General features: G+C 45.4%; 1 protein-coding gene across 3 annotated transcripts in view; it reads left to right on the forward strand.

The window, feature by feature from the left end:
- AMOTL1 (angiomotin like 1) overlaps window positions 1–21,883 on the forward strand; it is a 74,161-nt gene that overhangs the window by 46,580 nt on the left and 5,698 nt on the right. For all 3 annotated transcript variants that reach the window (XM_059838574.1, XM_059838575.1, XM_059838576.1), the window contains 6 exons: window positions 2,616–2,760; window positions 3,855–3,944; window positions 10,445–10,590; window positions 16,406–16,555; window positions 19,694–19,884; window positions 21,190–21,315. In XM_059838574.1, the coding sequence (XP_059694557.1) occupies window positions 2,616–2,760; window positions 3,855–3,944; window positions 10,445–10,590; window positions 16,406–16,555; window positions 19,694–19,884; window positions 21,190–21,315 (848 nt within the window). The remainder of the gene's footprint in view (window positions 1–2,615; window positions 2,761–3,854; window positions 3,945–10,444; window positions 10,591–16,405; window positions 16,556–19,693; window positions 19,885–21,189; window positions 21,316–21,883) is intronic.

Raw genomic sequence — 21,883 nt, forward strand, 5'->3', positions numbered from 1 at the left:
ACACCAACAGAAAGGTTTTCAAGCATGGGCTGAAGTCTCACTTCAGTCAAAGTGTGGACTTGAGTCCCATTGACTTTGGGGGAATGTAAGCGGAGTATTAAAGTGAAACACATACTCAAGTGCATTCTTTCTTCAGGAAACCAAATCTCTAACACGTGGTATCCCTCCCATGCTGCTTTTGCTGTGTTTGAACACAAGGTCAGGGCAGGTCTTCCTCGGTTCCCACAAACATTGCCTCTGAAAATGTGATTGAGTTAAATTATGTACTTTGGATGTGAAAACTCTTCCCTCCTGTTGCAAGCGGAAAGGTCAGGAATGAGTACTTGTTTGTGGGTAACAATTTTATTCTAGGTAGGACCAGCTTCCCATTACTTTTATTTGTTACAGAATAGGAGAAGAAGTTAGAGAAAGTCAGCCCGACTTGTAGAACTCCCTGGGCCTTTGTACAAACAGATCAGTTCTGAGGGTTGTCACATTCTCAGTCGTATGTGAGCAGACTTTTTTCTAGAGAGGTACAAGGTGGTGGTGAGTCCCTGTGCTGTTTAATGAGTTGCCTCATTTTCTTACCTAAAAAGAATTGGAAGAGGAATTGCGTGCATTTAATTTTGAGCTTTTTGGATGATTTTCCCTTTTCTGAGTAGTGTTACCTTGCTGAAGTTTAATTGCCAGGCTGAGCCAGCTCTTCCCCATGCCACATGTGTGGGTTGTTTGAGTGGGTTGGCTCCAGGAGCTACCAGGCAGAGAAAAGGCTGAATTGGTTTTTTTTTTTCCTCCATGGAAGAAGGAGAAGGAAATCCCAGAGCTGTTGAGAAACACCAACACAATTTATGGCTGTTCCTCTGCTCTCCTTTAATTTTGTTCAGTGCTGATGGAGCACTTGCTACAGGAAGTTTTTGCCTCCAGGGCTGCAGGCGGTGTGGTGATGTGTTTTGGGAAATACCAGCATATAGAGGGCCAAGCTGAGCCCTTGTGGTAACCAGCTGCATTGGGCCAGACTGTTAGGCTGTGGAAAGCCACTTTTGTGCTGGCAAATCTGCTCTGCTGTGGTAGGAGCTGTCTGGAGAAAGCATCTTCTCCTGCAGATAGTGGCTTACCAACTCCCTGAACAATTCAGAGACAACCAAATTAAAGCATCCTGCTAAGGGCATTGTTCATATGCCTCTAAAGCACTGAAAGGCTTGGGGCATCGACCACCTCTCTAGGAAACCTGTTCCAGGGTTTGACCACCCACTCAGTAAAGAAGCACTTTCTCATGGCTAGGCTGAATTGCCCCACTTGTTTCAGCTTTTGTGCTTGTGAACAAGCTGGAAGCAGAAATTGGGGAAGGTAATCAGGTTTCCCCATCATGGCTCTACAAGGCTTTCCTTGATGTGTGGTTTGGAGGTGCTGCCTGCCCGTGAGCTGTATCTTGACAGAGTGGCTCCAGCATTGTAGGAGGTGCAAGTCCAGGCTGTTGGAGCCTTGCTGTGGGTTCCTACACACCTAGTAGGGTGACAGCTCCAGTGTCTCTGGAGCTTTCATTCTGCAAGTGCTGCAGCTGGAAAATCATGCCTGAAGCTTACTGAGAGGGATGTAACTCTTCAGCAAGTGGAGGTGAGCTTGCACCCTAGCTTCAAAAATCATGAATCTGTCCCACCCGTGACTCAAGAGGCCAAAAAAGCACCAGATTTAGAAAGTTACGTGGGAGGCTATGTGTGTCTTTTGGTTTTTCAGCCTGTGCACATTATCAAGCCTTTCGCCACAAACACAAGGGCCAGGCATGCAGGAACAGATTCCCACATCAGCATTGATCATCTCTGCAGCGATAATTTTACCAAAGCTGTATCACTTAACATGACATTATCTTATTAAAAGAGCTGGATGGATTGAGCTGAACAGCAAAACTCTACCCAGGACTATTCTTCTGTCAGTCTTTTGGGCTCAGGTCTTAAGATGCAAGTTCACCACTATGGGATTCCTCTGCATACCCTGCCTGCAGTTCGCCAGATTTCAAGAGATTGAGAACCCAAAGCAATTGGTTCTGTTTGTTACAGAGACTTTCTCTTGTATAGAGCAGTCTTCAGTCAAGGATGGAAAGGAATGGATCACAGTGGTTTAAAAGTGACAGGAGGCCAGAGCTGAGCCTAAAATACTTTTGGTGGCATTCAGAGCTCAGAGATAAGTTCTGGATCAGGGACCTGTTGAACAGTAAATGTTGCCTCCTACACCCTTTCTAGGAGAGAATACAGCCCACACAAGTACACCATTTCTTGTTTTTTCTCCTCTTGGGTGGCTGCTTTAATAAGCAGTAACCTTGGACATAGACCAAAGGCAACCAAGCAGTTCCATCAAGTCTAGCCCACCTCAAGCTTTTTTGGGAGATGCCAGTGGGGTGTCCTGGATTGTTGTGACTTGGTGAGCTGCCCCACAGGGTGTTTACAGGGGTCTCCAGTGCAGGAGCCACCAGCATTGCTGGGGCTTCAAGCCATTGTCTGCCAGGGAGATCGGTCATTGCAGAGTTGGTGGCTGGCGTGGCACTGGACACGAGCCTTGTCCTGACCCCTTGTGTTATTGGGCAAACACTGGAACAGGACACATTCCTGCAGGGCTTTAACAGGAACTCTGTCTCCTTTCAGTTTGAAATTGAGATTCAGAGAATTTCAGAAGCTTATGAAGGTTTGGTCAAGACCACCACTAAGAGGGAGTCCCTGGACAAAGCAATGAGAAACAAACTCGAAGGAGAAATTAGGAGACTTCATGACTTCAACAGGGATCTCCGTGGTACGTTACAGTTGCTTGTGGCTTTTTCCCCCTTTGGTTGACATGGTGTTTCATTAGCAAGCTCCAGAGCAGCAGGCTTTAGAGGAGTGGCTTCCACAATATTTAGATACACATCATGAGAAATAAGGCCCTGCTCATTGGCATTACACAAAACTGCTGTCACCCTCCTGGTGGCAAAAAAACCTTCTGGCAAAATGTAAGGATTGGCTCCAGATGGTGCCTTTGTGTTTAACACTTGAAAATATGGATTTGACAGTGAGGCCACCAGTCACAGTATCCGATTGTCTCAAACCGAGATGCCTGCCCACTCCTAAAGAGCTAAAGAGCGAATTGTTATGTAGAACAATGCTGTGTTACCCATAAATCTCCAAGGTCAGTGCCTTCACAGGCCAGTAGCCAATATCATATCAAAGGTTATCTCTTTTTTAAAAAACTTAAAATCGAGGGTGTATCCTTTTGAGAAAGGAAATGGAGGATATGTTGGGTAACTATTGCCCATCCAGGTTCCTGATGGGGGGTACTTTGGTATTCACTGCTCCTGCAATGAGGTGCCTTTTTCAAGCTGACTTATGTTTTTTGCAATGGTGTAAGTGGGACACATTGTCTTTTTGAAGGGGGGAAGTTTCTGAAGGCAGGACCTTTCCAGGGGAAGCTGTCCTTGGCTGCAGAAAATGCCTTCTTTCCCAGGGCATCCCCAAGGAGTGGTGTCACAGGGCTGGGGGCTCCTGTTCCCCAGGATGTCTTGCTGCGCTAGGGGCAGCTCTTCACTGCAGGAAAGCAGTCATCTCTTTACACAGTTGGGTAATTCAGATTGCAGATGCCTTATGCATTTTGAGTAGTGTGAGACATGATTGCCTGGGCATGTCAGCTGTGAATGGCAGAGACTTTCCTCCCAGTTTCTGTGAATCTGAATAACACAGCTTCATGGAAGAGGTCAAAGGCCTCATCTTTTATGTATGTGTCAGCCTCCATTTTAATATCCTCCTTCAGAGAGTCTATTTATACTTCTCTGCTGGCATGCATCTTATTTTCTTGGTTGGCCTGCAATTTTATATACATATATTTATACTTGAAGTATTTCCTGTTTTTTGCAGAACGACTGGAGACAGCCAATAGGCAGCTGGCCAGCAGAGACTTCGATGGGCACGAGGATAAGGCAACAGAGGGCCTTTATGCCACTCAGAGTGAGTACTGTGCTGATCTGTTTGGAAGATGCAGATATATATCTATACATACATGGATGTATACATGCACACATGTATACATAGTGGAGTGGAGGTGAACCCTTTGCTATTAATTGTTATTCTGCTTGTCGCTTGGTTTTACTCAGCTAATTCATCACACAGTCTTGTTTAAGTTGCAGACTGGATTGTTTGGGGTAGGGTTTTTTCTCTCTGAGCACCAGAACCAAGCAGTGGGAGTTAATGGTAACACAACTTAGCTTATTTTTGCTAAATATTTATCTGAAATTGTGAAGTGTTGCTTGCAGAGATTATCTCTAAAGATGCATGCTTTTTAGAGAAGCCAGATTCTCCTCTTGGCTGGGAAAAGCTCAGAACGAGCTCTGCTGACTAGTTGTCGGTGCCATGGTTTGACTAACAGCAGAAAGAGCAGAGCTTAACCATGCTTTTTGCCAAGGGCTGAAGTGACAAAGATTTTATAGCTTCTATTGCTATGGAAGCATCCATTCCCAGTGCATTATAGGCTCCCGTAATGACTGGCCATAGTGCTGCTTGTTTCCTTGCCATGCACTGATGTGTGTGACCATCCAACCTGAGCAGCTGGATGCCGTGTGGCTGTGTGTGGCTTCTTTTGTATCCTAAGCATCTTCAGCACGCTTCCAGAAGGGCTTGGCCACCTGGAAGCTGTGCAGTATCTTGTGAGCTGAAATCCCAGTGAAGCTCATTGCTGTGTACAGCTCATCCTTCTGTTTTATCACATCAAGAGCTTCCTTGGAAGATGAGCTGCAACTGCAGTGGAGAACCATCCACTTCCAATAGCATTGCAGAGCTTGGTATTATTCAAAATGCCTCACCACCAGCCCTGCAATGTCCAGCAGCTGCTGCAAATGCTGGAGAGCCTTGTCCTGGCTCCCACCAGCAGTGATGATGCCAGCACAGCAGATTGTTTGGTACATGTGTGCACAAACCAGAGGAGAATCCAGTGATCTTTTCCATGACACATTAGCTTTTTCCGTATTAGCAAATGGTATGAAGGTGTGTAGATACTGCTGCAAATGCAATGGGATGATCTCTTAAGGAAATGGCATTGCTGTATAAATCTTGTCGTCCTCAGGAAGAGTTCAGATGGGATAAGCTGCTCAGTAGAAATTGGAGACTGGGATCTGCTCTCTTCACATAGCGATAGCCTGGCAGTGTTGCCATATGCTATTAGCTACAAGGAGGAGTTAAATCCTGAGGATGGACTTGGTTTGAGTTCTTTTCCAGTACATAAACATGCTCTGTGCTTCTACTGATAAATATCTAGCAGTGAAACTGTGCTGTGCACTCAGCATATTGCTGCAATCAATTCACAGCTTACAAACAAATATAGCTTCTGGGATCCTATCACGTAAGAAGGTCTGGATGCTTGGAGTGTCTCCTGGCTAGGCCAGCGAGCTAAATGTTACTAATGCAATGCAGAGTGCTTCCAAGAATAGAAAATAGGCACATGTAAAGCAGGTCCTCTTCAATCATGTTCTTTGGGCTGCTGGGACATGCACAGTACTGACCTCGATATCAGGGTGTCTGCCTAACAAACACCCCTCTCAGAGTCCATAAAAGGTTCTGCTTGGAAATCCTCTGTTGCTCACTGCATTTATACCCTGATGTTTGTTGTGCCTGAGTCTTCCACTGGGGCAGACTGTGCCTGGGGTTCAGTTGTACCTCACTGCTGACCTGGGGGTTTTTGCAAGCACAGTTTGTATCTTCCTCATGTCTTTTAATGGGATGCACAGGCAGAAAACTGAGAAGAAGGAAACTGAGTTTTAGCTGCTTTACATACACTGAGATTGAAATAGTCATTTTACAAGAAGAGAAAAAGGTTTGTTGTGAAGGTGATATTTTGGTTTTATTACGAAGGTTATTCGCAGGTTATTAAGTAAATGCAGGTTAGTAAATGCAAATCTAAATTTTCATTAGGAAAGCAAAAGCAGATTTCTAGTTCCTATGTTTTTGGAAGACAGCTTGGAAACATGACCCAAGTTACATAAGGAGACTCCAACATCCAGTTTCCTAAAAGTTGTCATTTTTAAGCCACTCCGGTGATGAGGTGAAGAAAGAAAGATAAGATTCTTGAGGCTGGTAATAGTGCTTTTCAATTTTTCTATGGTAAAATTCCAGTATTGGGAAAAACTCCCAGAAAAAGAAATCTGGCAAGGCAGGATGTTCAAGGATCATTTCTCAGTTCCTTGCAGAGCTTTCCATTAGCAGAATCTTATTCTTTGCAGTAGTAATAGACAAAGCCAGGCCACATGCCTCTAAGTATTGAGTTCTAGGCAAGTCTGGAAAATACTCACACTGTATTAGTTTAAAGATAATTATGTGATGTTTTGTCAGCGAAAAGGGTTTTTTAAGCAAAGCCATGAAGCAGCGACTGATGGAGGCATATGGGCAAGAGAAGAGACAGGAGGAGGCTGAGAGATGCTGTGGAAAGGAAGAGGCAGGAAGATTGAGGATGGTTTCAAGGGCATAGGGCTGAGAGAAAGCTTACAATGCAGCTTATTATCCTCATATCTTGGGAAAAAGATGTTTTGGTGGAGTGTGAGATTTCTGTGTGTTTTTTGGGATTTCTGAACTGTGAAAGCACTGTTTTTTCAGGTGTCTGAGACAGATTGAGGTCTGTGCCCATCCACATGGCTCTGCATCTGTTAGTAGGGATACAGGGACAGTTTTAGCAGTGTGTTGATAGAGCCTTAGACTTTGTAGGAGTGTTCAGTTCATGTGCCATGAACTTGTGCATATATCTCTGTCCCAAATATCCCAGGCAAAGAAATGTTCCCATTTCCAGACCGGAAATAATCAGGAAATAATCTGCATTGCTGCTCTAGTCCTCCTTTGGCTCAGCTTTGTCAGCATCAAACCACAGCTGCAGAGGACTGAGTGAGGCTTCGACAGATGGACAGAAGCTCTGCTGCAGGGAAATGTCTGGGCCTGGCAACCTGGCCCTATTTGATGTGTAGAGAATTTAGTAAAGCTGTGGAAAACCTTCTCCTGTTTGGCTGCTTGGTGTAAATACTGAATTATTTATTTTGCTTATTATTATGGGGTGGATACCAGCTGCTGAGAGGTCTTTGGAGCAGGCAACAAGGTCCTGTCCTCATTTCAGATTCCTTCTGACAGTCAGTCTGGGGAGGCTTTCAGAGCAGGAGGGCCCATCCTGCTCTTGATCCCCTGTGTCACAGCCATGGCTGTTTGGGAAGGTTGGGCCACTGGAGTTGGCTGGGACACAGCTTGGTCTAGGTGAGCAGGAGAGGTGACTCTTGTGCCCCATCCTGGTACATCAGCTGGTCCAAGGGTGACTGGCAGCAGCTGCCATGGTGTACACCTGTGACCAGGGATGGCAGATGGCAGAGCTCCTCCACACACTTGCCATGTCAGGAGCTGCAAGAGTGACAAGAGGCTAAAGAAGTCCCTCAGGTTTCACTGAGGAAAGGCATGGTCACTGGAAGGCATCTGTGGAATTAACAGCTGTGAGTGAAGAGCCACCACTGGGAAATGAATACCTGCATAAGTGAAATTGCAAGGGATGTGCTATGGGAACCACTCTTGTTTGCAGGAAATCTCTTGCAGCCAAATTAGTCTCCGGCTGCTGTAATTTGATATATTTTCTTCTGCTAGCAGTGGTCATTTTGTAGTAGCAAGGACTGTCTTTAAAATATGTCCATGTTGCCACTCTGCAGCATCAGAGCAAGGCAAAAATCAGCTTGGGATGTATTGAGATGGTCAAATAAGTTGATACTTGGATATAATGTGTGCTAAGGTGGGAGTCACATCTGAGTTACACTGAGTCTGTGTCATCTCATGCCTGTATCTTTTTGCCTAAAGTTTCCATTTCAAAGCAGATTCAAGACTTGTCTACTTTTGATGCACTTGCTCAGCCTGACAAGTCAGAAAGCCTGTTTGAGAAGTACTGAAGCAGCCTTCTTGCTTCTTCCCCTTTCCTCTACCCAGCCAGAATACAAGTGTAATATCCACAGTCTGTGGAGGTACACCAGTCAGAGGCAGTCTGTAGAAAGCTATGAGATTACAACTGTGAGCTGCAGCAGTGAAGCCTTTTGGGAACTGTTCTGTAATGGGGGATGGCAGTGACCCAGCAGAGCATAGAAATAGGTATTATTAGTTAAAAAGGTGTATGCAAGTAAAACAGTGTTTTTAGACTTTAAGGATACTTTGTTTTCACTTGAAGAGAATTTTAAGTATGTTCAACTAAGTCCTTCATTACTAAAAATTAATGCAAGCAAAGAACTTACAAAATGTACTTCTAGGGTTTCACAGGATGAAGGTGACATGGAGAAGTGTTGAGAGCTGTTCAGGAAATTTTTCTTGCCAGCTTTCTAGTGGTGATTATTTTGTGTATTTGTGTATAATTTGTCCTCTTTTGGCAGGATAGAAAGCACAATGCAACAGAATAGGCTGAGGACTTCAAGCTCCATGAATGGAAGTTGAAAATGAAGATCCCAATAACTGTTTTGCTATGTTATCCCCATGTGTAACATGAAACACGGGTTTCAAATCCAGAGCAGAGCATGTGTAGTCCCAGCATGAGGTGGTGGAGTGGAGGGCTGAAATAGCATTCATCTTCCAGCTTCCTCACCCTCTAATGACATTAGCTCCCTGATAATTTGCCCAGATTTACACTTTTCTACAATAGATACTAATATTCCTTCTGGCTAATCTGATTGAAGTAAATATTTTTGCATTGAAGGAAGAGGTCTGCATGTCTGAAATAAAATCCCATGCCAACAAGGGAAGAGGAAGGCCACCATCATCCCAAGATGGCTCATGGTTGCAGTCCGTGCTGTGATGTCCACAGCACCCACTGGGCTTTGCCTGTGGGCTTTGCAGTGACCAGCATGAGGGTATTGCTGCCAGCAGTTTTTATGAGGAGCCGAGTTCCTCCTTTTAGGATAAATGAGAAGACAGGTGGGTGGGTTTGAGCTCACCTCATCCACTTTTGCCTTGTTCCACATGGCTCACCTTGTGTCCGTCTCACCTTGCTGCAGGCACCTGCTGATGGTGTGTGAATTAAACCTGTTCTCATCCCACCTCACACTAAGGAAGAATGTGGTCCTGCTGGGGGTAGTTCAGGTCTAAAGTGGAATGGCTTTGGCCATGAGAAGTTGTCTGACCCCCCTTGGGGGAAGGTGGATGGTTGGGCTGCCAGCTTGAGTGGCCACATTAAGGCATGGGCTGGATGTTTGGGGCAGGTTTCCCGTGTTTCAGTGTTTTTGAAACAACTTTTCACTTCAGTTAAAAAATAATAAATTATGTAATGCTATGTTTGAAAAATCAAAAATCAAAACAACATTTAATTGATGCCAAATAAATTTTTTGGAGGAAGTTTTCCTTCCTGGAGGTTTTCCAAGTATCTATTTTTGTTGTCATTCAGAACAAAGGCTAGATTTTGAAATTTCAGATGTCACTGAAAGAAACCTCGATCCCCTGCTCATTCTAGTCATTAACTGACATCAGGGATCCAGTGACTGGCCTGTGACACTTGTGTTCCCAGAAATGGCTTCTCAGCACTGTCAGGGCAGAAGCAGATGGAGCCAAGCATTTCCCCAGGCAGCTTGCCAGCAAAGTCAATGGTGGGCCTGCAGTTTGTTGCTGAAGACAAAGATGTGAGCAGAGCAGACTGAATTTAGCCAGTTGTTTATTTTTTTACTGTTGTTTTAAATCTTACCCCAAAAAGGGACGATTTTCGGCACAGAGGTTATCTACATGCTTTAGTCTCACTTGCAATGCTTAACAGAAGGGGAGCACTTGTCACTGGATCCTTAAGTCCTGCAGGTCTGGAAGGTCACCCAGGGCCCCCATAGGCCTGAAATGGCTCCCACAGCCTCCCTTTTCTCTGCATGGTCAGAGGAAGTGTGTACAGAGGCCTCCTATCATATTCTTTGTTGCTGTTTTCCCCTCTCTCCATTTTCATGCTGTCCAGCACAGATTTGTGTTTACTATTTGGCTTCTTCAAATTTTCTGTGTGTCATGGTCTCCATCTGTGCAAATCAAAAGCACGAGGCTCAGCACAGCCCACATCCATGGGGCTGAGGTTTTCTTGCCCATTACAGAAGGCAGCAGAATTGAAGGTGGCAGCTATAAGCAGCTCTTGATGCAGGGTGTAGTGTAAAAAAGGAGTAGCTGGTGCAAGCCAAAATGTTTCTGGGGGATGTGCTAGCAGTTCAGCAGAATGGAAAGCTGTGAAGGAGTGCTGGGGGCCACAATCTCTGCTGGTGCAGATGCAGCCCAAGCTGCCCCTGGTCTCTGCTGCTGGTGTAAGGCTGGGCACTGCGGGGCTGAGCCCTGGCAGTAGGAGCTCCTTGCCCGCTGTGTCTCAGCACTGTGTTGTGAAGGCTCTCTGCTGCTTTTCATAATTTTTGTTATCCTAGAGAGGTGACAGCTTACCTCTGGTGTGTGGTTTGTGAGCTGTCCTCACAGAGTGGCTCTTGTTCTTGTCTTTCTTTCAGACAAAGAGAGTTTGAAGGAGAAGGAAAAGTTGGAGATGGAGCTGGCAGCTGTGCGTTCAGCCAATGAGGACCAGCGGAGGCACATCGAAATCCTTGACCAGGCCCTAAACAATGCACAAGCCAAGGTTATCAAGCTGGAAGAGGAGGTGAGGCATGGGCAATATTTCTGTGCTCTGAGGATAAACATGGCTCATGGTTAGACCTTTCTCCATCCAAGTCCTGATTCTCTTCTACCCACAGGGTGCTGGGTCTTCCTGTTTCCCTTGCACTTGCCCTTTTATAGAGAAAATGTGTAGTTACACAATACTGAGCCAAACAAGCAAGCAAAGGAGGCCATAGTTGTGTCTAGAGCAAAGCCTTCAACGTGGAACCAGGAACAAGATTAAATTCTACTAGCTGGTGGCTGAGGTAATGGTAGGATTTAGCAGAAAAATTGAATAAAAAACTGACTACTCACTGGCCTGGGACTGTGATAGAGACATGTGGTGTTAGTGCATCCCATTTCTCACCAAAGAATACCAGGAAGCTTTTGAGATGCACACAGCAGTGCAGGACTTGGTGACTTCTCATCTTAAAATATCTGGCTGATCTGTCTGGAAGCAGACTGACTGACCAGGACTTAGAGCTACAGGTTATAGACCAGGACTTAGAGCTACAGCTCTTTGAGAGCTGAAGAGAACCTATCATACCATGAGACCCAAGAAGTGAAAGAATCCCAATAAGTAATCATATAAGCCTGATAATAAAAATAGATATTCAGAGAGGAAGCAAAATCCCATGCACAGGGTGCTCTTTAAACTGACAGAGAGAACTATACCTAGTAGTTGGAAGCTGAAACTAGACAAGTTCATAGTGGAAATAATGTTCAGTTTTAACTATATCTAAGAGTGACATTATCAGTTCTCCATTACTGGTGAAGAAAGTCTCAATTTATTGTATTCCTTAAGGACCTTCAAATCAGGTGTGGATTTAGTAACTAGTTGAAAGTCTATGCATGCTAGCAGATCAGGTAAAACTGTCAAAACGGGCCTTTTTGACCTTTCAGACCTCTAAAATCTCTTTTCCTGGGACCAACAGAGGGAGAATGATTGATGGGTACTAAAAGGAACCTGATCTTTACTACCTAAGTGGCCACGTCATTGGTGACAGAAAGGCTGTTGATGACCCTCTGCCCTAGCAGATTAGGTAGAGGTTCAGACTCTGGCACAGACTGTTGGCAGGATCTTGGGCAGCTCTGTTCCCCTTCAGAGCCTCATTTTCCACCTGCTCCCTCCCCAGGGCTGGCCAGGGGAGAGGGGATGCAAGGGGTCTTGTGGGAACAGAGAAAGCCTTTCCCAAATACTTGCAATTAACTTAAGTGCCATTCATTGTCTTGGAAAGATGAAGGAAGAAATGACCTCTGTGGTTTTTGAATGTTTTTTATTGACAGTAAAATGACAATGACAGACTCCCTGTTAGGCTAAACCAATGGTTACTTAGACTCTGGAAGATTCAAAGTGCTATATGTGAGTGCTGAAGACATTCCTGGTTTGTACCTGACCAATGGCCCATTCTGACTCCCTCTTTAGAAACATTTCCTTGGATGGATGCATTCAGCAGCAAGAAGAGGACCACATTAAGTTTAACTGCTCCTTTGTTAGTTAGGCTAAAGCTTGCTCACCATCTGGGTGTATTTGGGGCAGTCCCTTTGGGGTAGCTGCAGGAGCCAGCATATATTTAATCTGTACATAATTCACCTGACACTCTTTGGCTGAAAGGCAACCTGAGGTTTTCTATTGGCATTTCATTACAAAGGGCTGAATAAAGGAATGGTTTAGGTGGCAATGCCTGCTTCTACACTCATGGCATCATGCAGGGGATGGGAAGAAATAGTGTTTAGCTTGTGTCTGGTCCACAGACTGTCAGTGTGGTACTGGCAGGTAATATTGACTTGCTGACTAGAGACTATACAGTGATCTCCAGGCAGGTGGTTCAAGAACCTACCTTGTGCCTGCTGTGTTGTAGTAAATATGTTTGCAGCCTTAGGGCTCTAAGAGCTTGGCAGTAGTCAGGTTTTAGTCTAGTCATTCAATAAAAATGTGCCTCTGCTGGATCCTGGATTGTGTACTGGTACAGCTGAGCAGAGGTTAGATGTTCCCCTTTAGGTTGCTCCTAACCTGCCTAGGGCATGGCAGGAGTTATGGAGGTGGTAAATTCCTGCCTGGGGCACTGTAGGTGTTACAGAGGTGGTAATCTCCTGCCCTGGGCATGGTAGGTCTCAGAGGTGACATATATGAAAATGATGCCTTGGTATTTGCCAGAGTATATCAGTCCTCAGCCTGACAAACCCATGTTGATCTGGGTTTTTATACTGATACTTTTTAACTTCTTTTTTCATTCTAGGGGCAGTTCAAATGAGTTTTAGCCCAGCTGCTGTGTTTTAATTGTTCAAGGCAGTGTCAGGCAGCTTGAGTGAACTGCAGTTAGTCCGAGGCTGCCAGCAAGTGCCCAAGCTCCAGCACTCACTTTCCCTTTTGCCCTGTTTTCATGGCTGAAGCAGAGCACCTTTTCAACAGTCTCCAATGTTTCTGGATCTTTATTAGACACATGCAGAAGATAAGCTGCGTGATAAATCTTCATTTTAAGCCAGGGATTTTTACTATAATTTGGAATATATTGAGGAAAACACAAATTCAGTCAAATCAAAATGACTGTTATTATTGTTAACAGAGCTCTAGCTCATACACTGCTTTGTAAATCTGCCCAGATTTCTTCTGCCACTAGCATGTAATTAACAGCACTTTAAATCAAGCCTTGAGAAATAAGCAGTAGCTACTAAGTTGAATTAACATAAGATAGTGTTCTATATAAATCTGCATTATCCTTGAGTGCCTGCTGGTAGAAGGATTTAATTCAAAATGTGTAGGTGGTATTATTACCACATGTCATTTAGGAGACTGCTGCTGGAATCATGTGTCTGTTCCATGCTTTGAATAGAAAACTGAATAATTGGAGAGGGCTCAGAAAGTAGCTGTACAATTTATTTGGGGTCCAGAAGCTGTTCTTTGCTGGGAAGAATGAAAGTGAAAAGCTGTCTGGGCTTTGGTCTGTGCACACGAACATGAATCACTGAATGGTTATGATTAGAAGGACTACAGTGGGTCTTCTGGTCCAACTGCCCTGCTCAAGCAGGGTCATCCTAGAGCACATGGCACAGGATTGTGTCCAGATGGTTCTTGATTATCTACAGCAAGGGAGGCTCCACAACCTCTCTGGTCAATCTGTCCTAGTGCTCGGTCCCCCACACAGTAAAGAATTCTCAGGTCCTTCCCTGCAGAGCTGGTTCCAGCAGCTCAGCCCCCATCCTGTACTGAAGTATGGGGTTATTTCTCCCCAGGTACAGGGCTCTCATTTTCCCCTGTTGAATTTCAGAAGGTTCCTCTGTGCCCATCTCTCCAGCCTGTCAAGATCCTTCTGGAGGGCTGCACAGCCCTCTGGGGTATCAGCAGCTCCTCCCAGCTTTGTGTCTGCAGGCAGCTTGCTGAGGAGGCACCTGCACCTTCACTCAAGTCATTGATTGATAGGTTTACAAAGCTGGCCCCAGTATTGTACCTTGGGGGACAGCACTAGTGACAAGCCTCCAACCAGACCCTGTGCCACCTGGGATCTGCTGTTCAGCCAATTCTTAATTCTCCTCACTGTCCACTCATCCATGGTTCCTGAGTTTTCCCATGAGGATGTTGTGAGAGACAGTATCATGAGCCCTGGTGAAGTCGAAGTCGACATTATCCACTGCTCTCCTTCATGCATCCAGGGAGGGATGATGAAGGGTTGCTGTAGAGAGATTAAATGTTTCTATTTAACATAAGAGGAAATAATGAGATGCAGTGTTTGGAGGCTGAAGCTGAACAAATCAGGGTGAAAATAAAGAGTTAAGAGTAATGTACACTGAAACAATCTACTTAGAGCGAGAGTGGATTCTCCATCTCTTACAGTCTTTCATTCAAATCTCATATCTGTAGAATTCAATTGTTCAAACTGGAGTTACATTTCTAGCACAGATTTTTTCAAGACCCACTCATCTTTACTCAGATTTATTTGCTTGGATGATCTCTTTTTAGCCTTAGCTCTTCTTCATCTTTATTTTCCTAATCCCCAGGAGAAGGGCAGTGTTCAGGCAAGTTTCCTGATCTGGTGAAAAAGTGAATTGTTTAATTAAATGCTTCTTGCTCTGGTAGATCACAGTTTGGAAATAGAACAAGAAGTAATTTGCTTAAATTGCATAAGAGAAAGCCAGATTAGGCATTAGGGTAAAAGTTTTCTGGCAGTAAAGGAAAATAAGCTGTGAAGTAGTTTGCAGGGATAGATCATGTAATTCCTGTCCCTGGGTGATTTTGTAAACAGCTTATAGAGATGTGTGCCAGGTTTTATGTACAGTTGATCCTACCATGCAGCAGGAGGATGGATTGGTACCTCTCCAGTTGCTATCCAGTTTTGGGGTTTTTTGAAGTCTGTGTGTCTGTGAGGTGTTGGAGCTTAGCATCACATGTCTCTGATCCTTCCCTTATGGATCCATGCTTCACTGGCAACCCAAATTAATATGAATTACAATATTTTATACTCTGTGTTTTAAATGCATAGGTGATTTTTTTTTTTGTTTATGAATCTACATGCAGACTAGAAAAGTCAGAATTGGCTTGAGAACCTCCCTATAAACTTATGAATGTGAGAACTGTCTTGTTGCATATATCCTGCAAAATTGTTTTTGAAGGCAGTGGTGGGCACGTGTGCATCACCTCACCCACAAGGGCAGAGGTGTGTGAGTGTGAACCCTGGGGCCTAGAGGGCTGCTCCAAAGCCAAGTTGTGGCTGCTGTGATACAGATGGACCCTGCAGCATTTGGCAGGACATGGGAGAGCAGAGGAGGTCTGCTGCCAAAGAGAGACCCTCGGGGAGCTCCCTAACCCTCTCTATCCATGCTGGTGTGGCTGGAGGTGACACAAACACCTTCCTACTGCCAAAATAGCACTTTCAATAAGAAGCCTCTGCTGTGTGGGTCTTGCCAAGTCGTAAGCTCCTAAGGAATGCAGTCTTCATGCTGCTGCCAGAGACTAGTGGGGTTTATAATCTCATTAATTTTCAGGGAAAGCCCAGGGAGCTGTAAGCATTACCCTAGATTGCAGCAGGGCTAAGGAGGTCACTCTGCCAGTTGTTGGTGCCAGGCGTTAGGGAGGTTTGTTTAGACCAGGCTGTGCTTTTGCTGTGAGCAAGCCTATATTTCACTTCACCTGTGACATGGATGGATTGAGGGTGACAGAAGAGGAATTTGTACCCCTTTTGGGGTTTGCTGCTTGAGCAATCTCTGGCTGTAAAACCCTGCATTGCAAAATCCTTGTGTCATGTTTAGCCATTCAGTAATTACATTATAGATGTAAAGAGGGCCTGGCTTTAGCTGTCAGGACATCCCATCTACAGATCACTATGCTCAAGCTTGTGAGCAGAATAGAGTAGGTGGAGTGCTTCTGGCTGCTGGCACTCCACTTGTTCCACCTGTGTTAAGCAAATATGCAGGAGTGAAGAAAGAACCCCTCTGTTTGGGTGCAGGCAGTGTGCTGAGTGTCAGCAGTCAATAAAACCCACAGGGATTCCTCTTAACTGGGTCTGTCCTGCGTGTTTGCCCTAAGAGTGTCCACCAACATGACAGCTCTTGCTTAGAAATGGCCTGGGGGGTTCATGGTTAGCAGATCCCCAGTGAGTGGAAGATCTGGGCATTCCTTCCAAAAAGGGTGGCTATGCCCCAGCAATGCCTGCTGTGCATTCCCTGCCCATCAAAGAGACACCATCCTTTCCCTCGAGAAACTCTTGGAACCAAATGACCAAAGCCATTCTCAAGCTCAGTGTGTGCCTGCGAGTGCACAGGGGTCCCAGTGGCCCAGGGTGGGGTACAGTGCCCTGCAGACTGCTGACCCCTGTGCCCCACAGCTGCGCAGGAAGCAGGCCTACGTGGAGAAGGTGGAGAAGCTGCAGCAGGCACTGACACAGCTGCAGGCAGCCTGTGAGAAGAGGGAGCAGATGGAGCGGCGGCTGCGCACACGCCTGGAGAGAGAGCTGGACTCGCTGAGGATGCAGCAGGTGAGCACAGGGGGATATGGGCAGGAACCCAGCACAGGCCCTTGGAGTTGATTTGAATAGAGATGGTCACTTGCAGCCCCACCAGATGACACCCTGTATTTGGATTGGGGTTGTTGGGCTTTCCTCCTAAACCATTCCTTTGGATCATTGATCACTGGAAGCATTCAAGATAATGTTGGATGGGCCTTTGAACTCATGAAGCCCTGCCCATGACGGGAGGGCTGGATTTAGATGATCTTTGAAGGTCCCTTGCAACTCAAATCACTGGCTGCAGGATGGGGCCATTCTGCTGTGGGGCTCTGGATACAGCCCTGTCTGCTGCTGAGCTGAGATGTCCTGTCTCCCTTGCCCAAGGGCAGGCAGGGGAAAATGTCCTTCCATATTTCTCTCTCTAGCAATGACAGATTGTGCAAAAACAAGCTCCACACAGAAGGAGGAGAGGAAAGGTGCAGTACATGTGAGATTCACCCCAAAAATTTTAGATGATGTTTCATTGAAAAGGCCAAGTGGGATGATGTGGGATCTGACAGGAGCAAGATCTAGGCCCATATTTGTTCTGTGCAAAGCTTGATGTATGTGGTTCACAGAAACTTCAACCCATGACAGATCTGAAGCCAAGTGATATCATCTTCAGACAATAAATTATTTATATACCAGTCCAGTCCAGAATGGGCTAGGAGTATAGCTTTTAATTTCTGTGTGTGTCTCCTTGTTTTTTAGCTGCCCTGTGTCATTAGAGTGGTATTGCTATGCTTGTATTTTATGCACAGTTGCTCCTTTGTTATAACACCTTCATCCCTAAGTCATAAAGTCCAGTCATCTTGAAAAGGAGAAAAAAAAATGAGGGGGTTGCACGGAGAATTTCCAGGCTGCAGCCCGCACCAAATGCCAAATACATGGGCATTGGCCCTGGAGGAGAGTGAGCAGATATGCTAAATGTATCAAACTACGGCTTGGGGAAAAACCAGCAACATAAGCAGAGCATGATGCTCTTGGAACTCTTGAAACTCTTGAAGCACTCACCCATATCTGTCATCGCACGCATCTGCTACTATAACCTTTCCTTATTTATAAGCCATTAGTGGACACCGAAGCAGCTGTTACACAGAGCTCGTGCTGCCAGAAAGCAGAGGGGCTGATCCTGCTGGCAGGATGCCTTTGGGAAATAGCTCTACGGTCAGGGTCAGTGTCAGGAGTTTGCAGAGTCATGAAGCAGCCAGACCTGAGAGCATCCCCTTCCTTCTGGTAGCCCCAGGGCAGGGCAGGTCCCCCAGCACCCTGCCCAAGGTATCACACTGCTGCTGCTCCATGCAGACCCTTCTCATTCATTTTGGCAGAAAATTCTTCTGTAATTTACAGATTGTTTATTTGTTTATTTTTAAATTTTTTTGGTACCATAATTAGCAATTGCTGTTGGGTTGACATAATTTTCAAGTGCCTGCACCCATTCTATCTAGTCAGTTTTAAGAGGTAAGATAACTCCTAACTTCTTGTCTCACCTATAAGCTTTGGGAGAAAACATTGGGGTATTTTTACTATTTTTATCTATACTGTTTGTTTATGAGCCACAATGTTGCAGAGATTCTCTTTACATCAAAATACCTCAGTTTTTTGCTTCAGAGCTGTCTTCTCTAAGTGATCAGAGTTATAGCTACTGAAACATTTTCTCATTGCAGAGAAAAAAAGATGATTTTCTTTTCTCATTTTTACCAGAGTGAACAGAAGGGACCCAGCACACCAAGAGACAGTGAGCCAGAATCTCTGCTGTCTCTGGCTTGCTGGTAGCTGAGTCCAAATGGCAAATCTTCCTTATCACTGACGCACGAATTGGGACCAATAAACAAACCCTTTCAGTCAGCACTGCAGGCTGAGTGTGCAGGGCTGGCAGATGTTTTCACTCAGAAGATTACAAGCTCCCATGATATCTCAAGATACCATTTGTAGATCAGGCCCACGCTTCCAAAATACTGTCTTCCGGACAGAGGTTGGACAATGTTTTTGCAGGAGCAGAGTCACAGCCATTGTTCCCAAGGGCTGCTCCATACTGCATTTCCCGAAAGCATCTTCCAAGCATGTTGTTACTGCACCAGAGGCAAAGGCTGCAGCCCTTCCCTGGTATCTCTAGTTTCAGTGGTACAGCTTTGCCAGTGGAACTTCAAGGTGCAGCGTGAATGAGAAGCCAGTGCTCCTGAGACATAGTCTCCTCTTCAGCACAATACTGTTCACCATGGAGTATAACAAATCTCTTGAATAGTTTTAAAAATTAATTTATTTCTACTGAGTTCTCCCAGAGCTTCATGCCTCTCCCCGCATTGTGCACTTATCCCTCTGCTGAGCCAAGGACTGGATCTCCCTCTGCCTCCCTATCAGCAATGAGAGAAGCTCAGGGTAACTACCCTTGCTGCTTAGGTGACTTTAATTTAAGTGCTGTAACTGGGTGGAATAAATCCTGCCTGCACAAGCACTTTTCTTGCAGCATAGATGGAAAGAGTTATGCACCCATTGCTGCTTGTCAGCATCCCATGGGAGCCACCCCACAGGTGCCTGGGAATCTTCTGCCCCTCTAGTTAGAAAGTTAGCTGTTACACCATGGACAGCATCCCCTGAGGGCACAAAAGAACTAATGTGCCAGAAGGAACAAGCTTAAATGCATGGCTGTGATATTTTCCCAGCTGCTGTTTTAAACAGGGTACATGGAACTAGGTCTCAAGGTGCTTTTTTTCAGCTTTAATATATAAACCCTCTGGTAATAACTGCCTGTCCATATTTAGCACTGCCCAGCCATGGGCATGAAGTCCCAGCAAGAAGAATATCTTTTAAAGCTTCATTCTTCTTTTCCTATCAACTTTTTTTCCTACTTTTTCCCTTGGCTTGGGGTATCCCAGGAAATCTCTGCATATCCAGGGTAGCAGCCTAATCCCTGCTTCTATCAGCATGGTCTGGGGAAGCATGTGCTACAGTTGCACATAGGTCAATGTGCCTGTTCTCCTGCAAGCTAAGGGGTTTAGCCTGGGATTTCCACCTGCCCCTGTCAAAAGACATGGGGATGTCCTTGCATGTGCCAGAAAACTGAGGAAAAAAGGGTCAGCACGCCATGCTTGGCAGGGCATGAATATCTGTCACCGTTTCCACTGGCAGAGGCAGGGCAGCTACCAGGCAAGCAGCCTTCCGGAGCATAATGCCCCAGCCCTCATGGAGCTGGTGAGGGAGAAGGAGGAGAGGATCCTGGCCTTGGAAGCTGACATGACCAAGTGGGAGCAGAAGTATCTGGAGGAGAGTACGATCCGGCACTTTGCCATGAATGCTGCAGCCACGGCTGCCACGGAGAGGTAAGATGACCTTGCTGCAAGCAGGCAGCTCTGTTCACCATGGAAAGGATGGCAAAATAGTACAGAATGGGTGTTCTCTTAAGGCTGGATGTTGCTTGTCTTGCCCTGCTGAGTCACGCTGCCAGGGTTAATGTACTTCTTCTGGGTGTCATGTCAGTGAGATAGAATAGTTGCTTGAGACAGGATTTATCCTTTTGACTGGGTCCAAAAGTTTATCAAACCTAGGCATCAGATTGAAGCAATGGCCTCTGGGAGTCTCAAGGTGCCAAATTACACAGCACAGGTAAAGCAGCTCCTCCCAGTACCCTGGCAGAGTGAGCAGGGACATGGTATATAGCTGCACCCATCCCATGGCCTGCAACAAGATTGTTTAACCTAGTTTTAAAAACCTATAGTAAGGGAAATTTTATTGCCTAAATAACCCTTTCCACCACTTCATTAATCTTCAGACTAAAATGTTTTTCCTGATATCTGAGCTAAACTTCTTCACTGCCAATTATCTGCATTGATTCTTGCGCTTCCCAAGCCTACAGGATGAACAACTGACCACTGCTGATGTTTAAACAGCCTTGTAAATATTGGAAGACAGATATTCCCTGTTGTATTTTCCCTGGTCTGACCTAGCTTCCTCCCCTCAGCCATTCCTGACATGCCCTGGTGTAAAACCTTTCCCATTCACATTGTGTATGTCTGGACTATCTGTTTCCAGTTTGTCTGTGTCAAAGCGTGGTGGCCAAAAGCACAAAAGGCAGTGACACCTCCCAGTGATCAGGAGGCTGGGATAGTTAACTTCTCAACTCAGTTTCTTAGGAACCAAATCCCCAGGAAACATCCTAAAATGAGTTTTCCCTTTGAAATGCGTTTAGATGTGTGACTCAGGATGGACTTTCCTTTCGCACTCCAGTCTAGGCAGCAATTAACTGTGCTGTTTTTCAACTTCCAAAGTGTAGATCTTTGTTACTGGTTCTTGATGTAATCTTGTTGACTTGGGATCTGGTGAGTCAGTCCCTCTGATGTCTGACCCTATCCTGGATGGCTGTTATCCCTGTGTGGGTCACCCATGATTCCAGCATGCTTTCTGTTCCTTTAACCCGGTTAAATGAATGGCATTAATGAGCCAGCCCAAGCCAAGAGTAGCCTGCAACAGGATGCCCGATGCCAGGTATCCATCCGCTTGATGGACAACATGGCTGGCTTGCTCTTTGAACGTGGGTTTGGGGTTTTCTTTGCAAGTTTCACTCTCACTTGCAAAAGCCAGCCTCACAGTCTCAGGAGCTGACTGACCGTGGTGAACCTCTTTGCCAGGGATGCCTCGGCCCCCAGCCACTCGCACAATGGCAGCTATGGTGAGACGGCGCTGGAGGTGCGGGGCTGGCAGGAGGAGGAGGAGATCGTGCAAGCCAACCGCCGCTGCCAGGACATGGAGTACACGTAAGGGATATGCCTTGCCACTCCTGCTTGTTGTGGTGTTGGGGCTGGGTTCAGATAAACCAGAATGCCCTTCTGTTCCAAGGATGAGCTTGGCTTCACTCTGACTTAGTTTTGCTCTTCAGCATTCAAATGGGGATTAAAGAATTGTTGTCATAACTTCCTCCCTACCTTCCTGTTAAGCCTTCTGTGGCAAACCCAACATTTTTACAAAGCAGAGGCTGTTCCACTATTAAAAGTAGTCTGGCATACAAGGACACAAATTTGCAGACACTTTTATAAAAAAGGTGTATTTGTTGCTTGTGGAAAATACCAGTGATTTTTTTTTTTACTGGTTTTGGGTTTTGTTTTTCACTCACAGATGCGAGCTAATCCTGCTTCCAAGGAAGTAGTGGAGTTTTCCTACTGCCTTCATAAATATAGATTAGCATCTACATTTAAATTGCTCATTAAATGTGTGATGATGAAAACTAATACCTTCACTGCTTCACAAAATGCACCTGCATTGTATTATATATTGTACAGCACAGTCAGGCTAGTCATTTTACTGTCAAAGTGTACAAATTTTTGA

This window comes from Haemorhous mexicanus, chromosome 2 (assembly GCF_027477595.1).
Source record: "Haemorhous mexicanus isolate bHaeMex1 chromosome 2, bHaeMex1.pri, whole genome shotgun sequence".
Lineage (NCBI taxonomy): Eukaryota > Metazoa > Chordata > Aves > Passeriformes > Fringillidae > Haemorhous > Haemorhous mexicanus.